Source organism: Quercus robur, chromosome 9 (assembly GCF_932294415.1).
Source record: "Quercus robur chromosome 9, dhQueRobu3.1, whole genome shotgun sequence".
Lineage (NCBI taxonomy): Eukaryota > Viridiplantae > Streptophyta > Magnoliopsida > Fagales > Fagaceae > Quercus > Quercus robur.
The window spans coordinates 27,887,124-27,899,049 of record NC_065542.1 but is presented as its reverse complement, the minus strand read 5'-3'; the positions used below and the strand labels follow the sequence as shown (position 1 = coordinate 27,899,049).

General features: G+C 33.1%; 1 protein-coding gene across 1 annotated transcript in view; it reads left to right on the top strand.

Annotated features, from left to right (window-relative positions):
* Positions 1-1,789: 1,789 nt before the first annotated feature.
* LOC126700294 (ATP-dependent DNA helicase SRS2-like protein At4g25120) overlaps positions 1,790-11,926 on the top strand; it is a 33,175-nt gene continuing 23,038 nt past the window's right edge. Inside the window, exons 1-14 of the mRNA XM_050398378.1 lie at positions 1,790-2,114; positions 2,584-3,235; positions 3,385-3,426; positions 3,543-3,706; positions 6,112-6,310; positions 8,235-8,291; positions 8,376-8,481; positions 8,581-8,714; positions 8,882-8,956; positions 9,071-9,196; positions 9,307-9,438; positions 9,534-9,617; positions 11,200-11,313; positions 11,528-11,628. Coding sequence (XP_050254335.1) covers positions 1,954-2,114; positions 2,584-3,235; positions 3,385-3,426; positions 3,543-3,706; positions 6,112-6,310; positions 8,235-8,291; positions 8,376-8,481; positions 8,581-8,714; positions 8,882-8,956; positions 9,071-9,196; positions 9,307-9,438; positions 9,534-9,617; positions 11,200-11,313; positions 11,528-11,628 — 2,147 coding nt within the window. The 5' untranslated portion in view covers positions 1,790-1,953. The remainder of the gene's footprint in view (positions 2,115-2,583; positions 3,236-3,384; positions 3,427-3,542; positions 3,707-6,111; positions 6,311-8,234; positions 8,292-8,375; positions 8,482-8,580; positions 8,715-8,881; positions 8,957-9,070; positions 9,197-9,306; positions 9,439-9,533; positions 9,618-11,199; positions 11,314-11,527; positions 11,629-11,926) is intronic.

Here is an 11,926-nt window from a genome sequence, read left to right as displayed (position 1 = left end):
TCCATCAGTAACATGGTATTGATTTTGATGAGACATTTAGTCACTACAAGGGTTAAATTTGTTAAACGATTTTGTTTTAAGGGATTGAAGAGGAGCAATTTGGGTTTTTTTATTTTTTATTTATTTTTTATTTTTATGTAATGCCATGTATGCATAGATCATGTGGGTTGCACATGGCATGCTTTTTCGTCCAAGTTAACAACCCAATTGACAGCGGGATACAAAGTGATACACAAATTATAGTTTAGGGTAGTAATCATGCATTTTGAAAGTTCCTGATGTCAAGTGTAAATAAGAGTATATCTTAGGATAGTAAAATGTAATTTCTATAAGATTTTATTAAAAAAAAAATCAAGAGTCTTGTAACTCAATGACATTACCTAGTTTATCTTATATAAGGCGAATCAAGATTTGAAACTTTGAACCCCCTTCCCCCACCCAAATTTCATCAAGTGGTCATGTTATAGACATAAACAGTCATAGATAATTATGATATGATATTCTTCCAAATGGGATAAGAGAATTCCTATTATTCAGCTGTTTACTGTTCTCTTTGCTTCTCTTAAGCGAAGAAATAATTGGAAAATAAAACAAGTACAAAAATGAGTAATAACCTACAATAGAGACTGGTACAATTCAATTCAACACTTTGTTTTGTTTGGGTTTAATTGTGTCAGATCTATAAATCAAATTGTTGTAACTTGTAACAACGGAATTATTGATTTTTTTTTTAATCAAAACTAAATATCATAATAGATTATAAAATATTTAAGACAAAATGAAACTATTTTTTTTTAAAAATACCTTGCAACTTTTGATTACTGAATCTTAATCAAGCTTGTGAGCCCCCTCCCCCAATAAGTTGTCTACTCTTTGTCCATGTTTTGAATTGTGTTGTGCACCCTTTTGAATAATCAAGCTTGTGAGTACCCCCTCTTAATAAGTTGTGTATTGGTTGTGCATGTTCTAAATTGTGTTGTGCTTCCTTTATTGACACAAATTGATTAGGTGTTTATTTGGTGATTGTGTAGGATGTTAGGAGACTAAATTGGGTTTTTGTGTGCCATCACAATAAAGGAAATAATAAAGTTTGACTACAAATTTAGTTGTAGTTTAAGACTACAACCAACAATAGAAAGATGACAAGCATCATTGTTATGCGCAATGCACGACTTATGAAACCATACTTTTTTTTTGAGAAGGTTATGAAACCATACTTAAGTAATTGTACACAATAATTTTAAGTGAGTCATGTGCATTGGTCAATTGTCATTTTTTGGTCCCATAAACTTAATTTTTTTTAATCATTTGGTCTATAAGTTCTAATTTGATGTCACTATTGGTCATTCAATTCCATTAAGAAAATTGTTGTTAACAATGGTGAAAACAAATGTGAACTTATATGACAAAAATGAAACTTATGTGGTCCATATGATAATTGAGTAAATTTAAATAGTGTAATTTGTATTTTAAAAAAATTTTATTAGTTTTTTAGAATTAAAAAAATTATACATATTTTTTTGAGTATCTAAAAAAAAAAAAAAAAAAAATCATATTTTAGTAATAGTTAACATGAGTTATGGACGGAAGGGGGACAAAAATAAAACTTACAGATCAAAATGACAATTGACCCAAGCTAAAGGGCATATAATTTATATTTTTACTATAAGAAAAGACAAAAAGTCGTGGCCCATAACGTTCTAAAAAAGCCCATAAATCGTGGCCATTAACGCTCTAAAAAGCCCATAACTTGAATTTCACTAGTAGGAGGGAAAAAGATTAATAAAAAGAAACCAAACAATCCTCCAAAAGATCACTCTTTCTTTCCTTTTCCGATACGCTTCCTCGCCTGAGTTCTCTCCTAGTCCTACTATACTAGGGTTCAGTTTTTGAGCCACATTTTTCCTCTTTGAGTCCTGAACTTTTCCCTCTAAAACAAACAACGGAGTAGTAATGTCAAAGGAAAATGCTGATCCAATTCCAAATGTCCCTAAAATCACAGTTACAGAGGAAGAAAGAGCTCGAATTTCTCGCAACTTCCGAGCCGCTAAGGCTCTTCTTGCTCGCAAACGCCCTCGCCTCCATCACCATGCCTCCCCCAGTTTTCCTCACAAGTAAGACCGCCCTCTTCTACTAATTCCCTGTTTGATTGCTGTGACTCAAAATTTTACAAAGAATTCAAATTAAATATGCTTTTTTCCGTTCTCTATTTATGTGTCAACCAAACGAAGCCTTATATTTTATCCTTCATATTTTTGCCTTTTACCTTTATTTTCTGAAAAAAGTACATTGTACTTGCGATTGGATATAATTTACTTCCAAAAAGCTAAAAGTTAGATATTTAAAATAAAGCTGAGACAAAAAGCAAAAAGTTGAAAGCTGTAACAAACGGATTATCAAATAAGTTGAATAAACTAAAAACGAAAAAAAGAAAAAAAACTAAATGCATATTTAAATTTTAATGTTAAATTTTTGCTGTTTCTCAACAAAACAACAGAAAATCTGATATATGTGGTTGTTTTTGTTAATTGTGAACAAAATTAAAATGATTGAATGTGGTATATTTGATCATTCTGGTTTCAGAGTTGGGGATACAAATGGAATTCAAACCAGCATCAAGAGAGTTCCTCTTGTGGAGCTACAGCCAAACACGCCATCCCCGTCTTTTGTGAAGTCAAAAGTTTGTGAAAATATAAGCAGTTCGTGTCCCGGGGGCTTAACTCTTGATCGGAAAGAATTAGTTGATCATAGTCCTTTAGAGAATGACTGCGTGTTGGATTCTTATACAACTCCTATGAAACAACAAGAATGTTTTGATTTAATTGATTCGGTTTCGATGACTAGCAGCACTCTAGATGATGATTTTGATGAGTCCATTTTGGAAGAAATCGATGCTTTGTGCGAGCAGAAATCTGCTGCAAAAGCAGAAAGGCAGGTTCTAAGTTGTGACATTGACCCAGGTAGTCATCATGATGGTAATTGTAATGGTGATCTTAGTGCTAGTTCGGAGTCTGTCACTGGGTATGAGAGTGTAAAAATGGAAGGGGCATTGGACTCCGGGAGTGATTTAGACCCTACAACAAAAGGGTCAGATACTTCTCAGACTATAGAGACTGGGAACATGCCGGAGGAGTACTCAAAATACTTGCAGTCTCTGAATGACCGGCAACGCGAAGCAGCTTGTAATGATATTTCAGTCCCTTTGATGATTGTTGCTGGTCCGGGAAGTGGAAAGGTTCCTCTTTACCTCCCTCTGTTGTTTTCATACACATACATAAAGAAAATGATATTCTTGATTTCGATTTTGGTATATCCCATTTTATATTCATATATTCTATGATATTTACCTATGGTTGGAGTTCAATTTGCTGCTTTTGATGTCAGACTTCAACAATGGTTGGGCGTGTGTTAATGCTGCTTAATGAGGTATTGCATCTTTTCTACTCTGAATTACTTTTTTCTATGTACCTTCTGTTTCTTCTAATTTAGTATTCTAATCATCTTTATTGTTCCTTATTTCCCACCCATTAAAACATGTTTAGGGAATTAGCCCGTCAAACATCCTGGCGATGACTTTCACTACAGCAGCAGCTTCTGAGATGAGAGATCGCATTGGAGCAGTGGCTGGAAAGGCAACAGCCAAGGAGCTCACAATCAGCACTTTCCATTCATTTTCCTTGCAACTGTGTCGTTTACATGCTGAGAAGTATGCACACTCTGAGATTGTATGAGATTTATTCAAAATTACAGATGATTAAATATTTTCTTCTGAGCTCTGTTTTACTCAGAAAATTTATAGAAGACCCATTAATAGATATACTTTCCACTAGAAAGCTGCACTAGCCTCATAACACTCTGCAAATATTGTCAATAGCCAACTTCAATTTGAAACACTTTTTGGACTCCTACTTAAAAAATTTGTGTCTCTTTAATTTTATCTTATATATGTTAGGAAGAAATTCTAATGCATTCATACTAAATGAAAAGAGCCTAGCCTTTATGTTGTTTGGCATTAGAGGGCACTCAGGGCAGAGATCTTAACAGAGTTTTGGTGTTAGCTATCTCATAATGGTTATTGTATGGTAAATTTTCCATAGAATGTTTCCCTTGCTTTATTTCTGGAGCTATGTTTTGTTCATATATTTTTTTTGCATGAAGTAGTCTCCTTTCGATAAAATTATTCTTACTTATAAAAAAAGAAGGGGGAAAAAAAACGGTTCCATGTTATATTGTCCGTTGTGGAGGAAATTCTGTCTTCTGTTTCAAGAGGATTGGCAACACATGTTCTGCAAACATTGAAATAATCACTGAATGAATCCATTTACTTATGTCAGACAAATGTGGTTTGATTCCAATATCTTTGTTGTAAATTGTATTCTAATGAAATACAGAATGAACTGCAATTATTTGTGTAAAAGAAATAGCTTGAGAATTTTTTGGTGATAAACTGATTTATTATCAAAAGAACACAAAGATACAATGAGCAACAACACAAATAGAATTAAAAAAGAAAAATTCTCTGCATGAGATGACCTGATGTACCTACCTTTCTTGAAACAACAGAAGAAACTATTACCAGAAAACACTAGAACTTATTCCCCACAAATGATTTGAGTTCCTTTGTTTCTGGGATTATCTTCATTACTAGGAAACCACTCTATTCTCTTCTACCTGATATGTCCCCAACAATCTTCAACACTTTGTCCTCAGCAATTTTAAGAGTCATAGTATTCCTTTGTTTGCATAACATGTTAACAGTGGCTGCCGAAGTTATTCTTCTGGAGGTAGCAACCAAGGTTTTTTTGCTCCATTTGTTTAGTCACTCAATCAAGTTCTTGCGTCTAATCAGAACATGTTCATTGACCAAACACTTTCTCAGCATGGATTCTGTTGAGAAATAGAAAGATAATATTATGGGTTGTACCCTTGTCTTGCATGGGTGATACTTTTTACAAAGGGTCTGGAAGTTTCTAGTGATGTGTTCCAATCAGCTTTCCCTACCAGCTGTCTCTTTCAAGAATGTCCCTATACCTAATGTGTGTAATCCCCTTGTACTATATATGTAGCACGGAAGTCAAAGGTGAGCAGGGCGCTCCCCTAGGCACCCAAGTGAGACAAGGCGCCACTAAGGCACCTTGAAGGCTCTAAGGTGAGGAGTCTTTACTGAGGTGCTTGCCTGTAGAGTAAAACCTATTGATAGATTATTATCAACTTATCGTGAGAATAATTAATAGAACCAAAACCGTATTAAGCCTATTTTAAAAGCAAGTAAAAGACCTAATTTCTTCATGCAACACATGTCAATAACACTTGATTATAACATTTCAATACATTAGATACATATGATTTAAGTTCTATATGTATAAAAATATTTAGAATTTGGAGCCTCACTTTAATCAGGTTGGCTGTTAGTGCCTTTTTTTTGCCTCATGCCTTGGTGATACAAGGCCTTGGTGCCTTAGGGTCACCCTTTGCCTTTGACTACCTCGCTAAGAAATGAATTGTAAGTGGGATGGGTATCAAGAATTTCCAGCTCCACATCCAGTGTATAATTTCTCATTTTAGGTAGTACTCAATGTAGTTGCCTTCTTAACTTTCCTGTTTTCTTTTTTGAGCATAGGTAAACCTTTTTTGACTTTCCAATGTATTGAAGACAATTGCTTGGATATTATTCCTGATTAAGACACCTTTCTAAGATACTGAAAAGCTGGCTCAGTAAACATACAGCTTTGTAAGCCAAAGTTCTCTATGCTATGTCTTATTAGTAAACTCAATGGTCTTGTTGCTATCATGGAATTGTCCTTACTATGAGGGCCAGTTATTGCATTAGGACTTAGGAGGGGAAAAAAAGATAGCAAAATAAACCACTTGTGTTCGACAACTTTTTTTTGATAATTACTTGTCTTTGACTTTGGCAATTTTGTTAAACAGGTTTTTCTCTCCGCTAAAGCTGAAAAACAACTTTATGATAGAACCACTCATATTTCTGTTATGATTTTTATTGTGGTTCTATCTGAACTATACAATGGCAATGCACCAACTTGTTTAGAGTCCCTTTTTCTACATGGTCTTTGAGGTTATCTGAGGACTAAGATATTGCTCATGTTGTAGGTTAGGGCGCACATCAGAATTCTTAATATATGGGCATGGGCAGCAGAGAAGAGCAATCATTGAGGCTGTGCGGCTGTTAGAAAATGAGAAGAGTATACAAAATCATAATGCCTGCATACTTGGTGAAGATTCTAATGGGATAACGTCTCTGCAACTTTTTAAGGATAAGTCAAAGAAATGGCTGAAGTTTGTGGCTCAGGTTGTTGTTTTATGTTTGTTATTTATAATGTGTTGTATTTTATTCAGTTTTCAAAAGCTATATATCTGGTATAAAAAGCAATGCCTGCATACTTGGAGTAATTCTTGATATAGCAGTAAAAGCAAGAACTGTAGGCGGATCTACTCATAAATATAGGCATAAAACCGACATAATTATTACAAATTTAAAACGAAATCAAATAATGAACTATTTTACCATCATTTATTTAATAATGTTTAAGAAAGATAAATAATTCAAAAGGAAATATATTTGCAAAATCCATAATTTTGTAAATAATCATATAATTTCAAGTAATAACAAATAGATAATTCACACTCAACTTTCAGATGGATTATACTCAAAAGTGACATCATATTATATACAATGATATTGATCCACATCACTTTATCAGAAATATGGCAGACTATGTAAAAGGAAAAAAAGAAGAGGAGAAAGAGAAGTGACTCTTGGATAACTTTTGTTTACATTGATAAATAAGATGTTCTGAAACTTTAAAAGATTCTTTTTGGAAAAAAAAACATAGATAAAAAAAAAGAGGCATTTTTTAAAATGTTAGTAAAACAAAAAGTCAGGTATGGTATGATAATGATTCACTGCTCTAAAATGATTTACACAACACCCCAGTGAATTGTACAATTCATGAGCATCTTTGATATACCCAAATGATTCAGAACTTTTTGCAAACGATTTGAATCATATTCAACCGATCCTAACAGCTATGATTTGGTTATTATATCTTCAGAAATTAACATCAGTCATGAGCAATGCCTAGTAAAACTTGTCATTTGGTTATAATCTCTACAGAGTTAATGCATCTAAAACTTGTCGTTTGTGACTTGGAACTAACCACAAATGTCCATTAGAAAGCCTCCAAAACCACATTGACATTTGGAGAGTTGTATTAGCATTTTGGTCTACATGTGCAATATTGAGCAAAGGTATAGCTGGTAAAAAATTTGCCAACAAACTATTAAAATAGGTGCTAAGAAAGAGACTGTATGAGAATGGTCAATAAGCATTGCATGATGTGAGTTTACTTTTCTTGAGAAGGCAACCAATTAATAGAACTATGGCATGATCATGAGGAACGAGTTTGTCATGATCATCTTCGAACTTATTAAAAAAGTGATCATCTTCGTGGCTATTGATGCAACTTAATGGTGTTACTACTTGCTAGTAGCCATTTGAATTGTTATATTTGCTACAGCTTGATTCCAATTGTTACTTTATAATTGAAAAACAATCATGACTGACCATGTGTATTTGACATTTCTTTTCGTGAAATTGTATTGCAAAAGTTGTGCTTTTCCCATTGAATCATTTTACTTTTCCTTATCTATTTAATATCAAATATATAACATTGTTGCAAGAAATTTTAAACCGCCAAGCATACTCCCATTTCCCTGAAGTTTATTTAGGAAAATTCTCTACCACAAGATTCTATATGATATCTAGAGATTAGGTGAAACCCCGCTTGTGTCAGTTCTTTGTTTCCTACATTTTGTAAAAAGGCGGTCCTAAGCTTGGAGAAAAGAGGAGAGTTGTGGTAAGTTGATGGCTAGTGTAAAATTTAATAACTTTCTATGAATGGATCCTTTACAGTTATTTACTAGTTATATGAATAAAAAGAGGTAAGAGGGACTGGGATGCCAAAGACAAAATGGGTAGAATATTGAACAATGATTGAGTCAAATAAATTAAAGCTGTTTAAGAAGTGGGTCTAGACCTTATGTTGATGACTCACCTTTTACAATTACCAAAATCATGAATGAAAACGTTTATTTCTTCTCTTAATAAATTCCATCGCTGAATGAGACTCAAGTGTCCTGTCTATATCTATCTGAGCATGTTACACCAATGAACTTATGAGGTACCGTGCAATTAATTTTTACTCCAATTTCAGGCTAAAGCTTCTGGAAAGACTCCTGAAGAATGCTGTAAAATGGGTGATGAAATAGGAGTAAGCTGTTTATTTGTTGTTTCAGAAACCTTTTTGGTACCTTTCGTTACATTCATGTGATTCTCAGGTTTCAATTTGAATCAGGGTGCAATCCTTGGGAACTACAATGACATATTAAAATCTTGTAATGCTCTGGATTACCATGACTTAATCAGCTGTTCTGTAAAGCTGCTTACTGATTTTCCTGAAGGTATAAATTATCTTAAATAAACTTAATCACGCATATATATATATATTTGTACATTACTCATGTTTTAACCATTGTTTTCTCTTTCGGTTCAATTATTAGTCTTCAAGGAGTCTCAGGATTCATGGAAAGCCATTGTAATAGATGAGTTTCAAGACACAAGTTCCATGCAATATGATTTTCTGCAGATTCTTGCTTCTCATAACCGTATAACTATTGTTGGTGATGATGATCAGGTGCACTTGCTATCTTTTACAGCCTGAGAATTGTGTTTGTGTTAACTTGTTTGTCCTTTTTTTTTTTTTTGGGGGGGGGGGGGTGATTTTGTGTTTGTGCACTGTAAATCCATTCTGTTCAAGTTACTTAATTTTTCTGAAGTCCAATATAACATGTTCTACTGTAGTCCATATTTAGTTTCAACGGAGCTGACATTTCTGGATTTGATTCATTTCGCAAAGATTTTCCAAACTACAAAGAGGTTTGCCCTGCCTTTGACTCATACATGTTCCTTGATTATATTTACAGCATGTATGCAAGTTTATATAACTAGAATTGAATTTGATTCTTTCTTTGAAATATCTTTATGCTTCAGATCAGACTAAATAAAAACTATCGATCCACACGCTGTATTGTTGAGGCTGCATCTTCTCTTATACAAAATAATAAAAAGCGATGCCAGTTAAAAGATGTTCTTACTGATAATTCTTCTGGATCTAAGGTAATTTACTTCTGCCTTATTCTTCAGATTAGAAAAATAATAATTTAAATGTGATTTTCTATCTGTGGTTTGTTACTTAATTTCCAGATAATGTTGCCTATAATACGCAGATAATCATAAAAGAATGTCACAATGAGAGTGCGCAGTGTGCATTTGTTGTTGACAAGATCTTGGAAACTGCTTCTAATGGTTCTGCTGCTAACTGCTCATATGGAAACATTGCAATTCTTTACAGGAGGCAGGTCTAGCTTACTTGCCATTATATAAATTTGCATGATAAAAAGTACAAACATTAAATTTCTGCTGACTAATTATGTTCTTATGTTTTATACTACAGGTATCGGGAAAAGTCTTCCAAATGGCCTTCCGTGAAAGGAAAATACCTTTCAATGTGCACGGTGTAGCATTCTATAGGAAAAAGGTAGTTAACATTTTGCTAGTTTACAAAGATGTTCTCTACCATCATTCTACTTGATTATGTTAATAATTTAATGCATATGATTTTTACTATGCAGTATGTTCATTTTACGGAAATAAAATCTTTACTGTTTTGTGTGATTCTTGACATTACTAGAGATGTTTATTAGGAGGCATTCTTTCTTGAATTTTTTTTTGGCTGCCTATCATGACTAGGTATTGTAATATACTTCCATAATGAAGGATTTTTTTGGAAACTAAAGATTTTAAATTTATAATTTCCATCCTGTGGGTACCTTCCTGAACTACACAGGTGTGATACATGTAATAGACATTACTGTTAAACATATTTTCTTGACCTGATTTTAATCTGAATTTAGGTTGTGTCCGTCACCCTGTGGAATCTATGGAATAGCCTTTTAGGTTTGGAACATGTGAAGGAAAGTGATTTCCTAATTAAATTAAATGTATTTTACTTAAAGCTTTGAATTTTTATGGGCACTTGAAACTTTCATAACTATTTAAAGGCACAATATTTAATAATGATATTTTCTCAGGATGCTCCTTTAAGTTAATGCAAATTAACGTGTTTCTTAGCTTGCTTAGGATATTGAATAAGCAGGATTTAATGATTTTCTTACTTAGGGGGTATTTTAGTTTGATGTTTTGTAGTCTGTAATCATACAATTTTGATTTTCTTTCAACTTTCTTTTGATTACTAGGGTGTAATTAGTTTCAAGATGTTAGGTTGAAATTTTATCCTTTCATTTACTTATCAAAAAAAAGATGTTAGGAGGGGAAATTACACTTTATACCCTGTACTCAGTGTAGTTCACTTGAACTAGGGAAAATACACTTTTCCTGCCCTTTGACTTATTTTATTTTATTTTTTTTGATATTTGAGACTATCCATTTATGTTCACCTCTCATTATGAACATGTTGAACTGATCGGTTGGAAAGAAATATAAACATATATCTGCATACATGTGTATACATATGTACATATTTAGGTCAAGGTTCAGTCCAACATGATGGGGTTATTGTTCTGTGTCAGAAAGCTTCTTATTCACTCACCTGAATGCAAAATCATTTTCCAGAGCAGGTAGATGAAAGTCGAATTAATATTTACACACATGTACATATATATATGAATGAATATATGCATACATAATTGTGAACTGAAAATATTCACTTGTGTTTTAGTGGAACTCTAACACAATTTAGATTGGTTGATTTTTTTTTTCCTCCTAAGAAACAAGCCTTTGGATTTGTCATCATCAAGTTTGCTTACTTCATAATTTTGATCCCAATGTGTTTGAGTGCATAGAAGGAACAAATTCTTTGCCTGCATATATACAATCTTTTAATTTTAGCTACGCTGTTACAGATTTACCCCTTTTAGATGCTGATAGTTATTATAATCTATTGTACACAATTTCTAAGCTGTTTAAAACTTTCATATGGTTGTGCTCTTAGATTTGTCCAAGTATTAGAAATCGAAGCTATTTTCTCATACTTGTTCTGACATGCATGCCAACAGAGTTACTGTTGTTATTTGGTTATGATTTAGCTCGTCTTATAATAGGTAGTCAAAGCCATTATTGCCATGCTTCAAACAACATTGCCTGCTTGTGATGATGGCCCATACCATCGGGTCTTCAAGGCTTTACTTCCTTTTGAGAAGGAGGAAAAGAAGAGGGTATGTGTATTGCTTTATTTATCTATCTATCTATCTATCTATCTATATATATATGTATGTATATAAATATGTACATATATAAAAAAATATATATATATATTTTAGCTATTGTGCTTGTGTGTGCACTATGCTGCCAGTTATCTTTCTTTTAATCTAGGATATTTCATTCTGTGTGAGGCTCACATATCTGAGTCTCTGTCTCTCTTTCTTGCAGGTAATCGACTATATCGACAAAATTTCAACTATTAGAAAATGCAGCTTTATATTAGCTGCCTCGGACATCTTTAGTGCCAAGCTTTCTGGTACCTTCAAGAGGTTCTGTTAAGCAAATTATTCTTAATGTTCTTAGATGGGATGGGTAGCTCATAGTATTCAGTTATCTTATATTTGTAGTAGTTTCTTTTTGAACATTAAGAATGGTATATAATGTGGCTTATAATAATGAAATAATCAGCTCCTGGTTTATTTCAAATATCTGGCATGTGCATATTTGACATTTATGTAATTTTGCGTTGAAAATAAAGTGGCAATGCAGCCTCAAATAAATTGCAGAAATTGATAAGCACAACTACTTTGGGGATATTTAATCCCTGAGGACCTATTACCTCTTTAT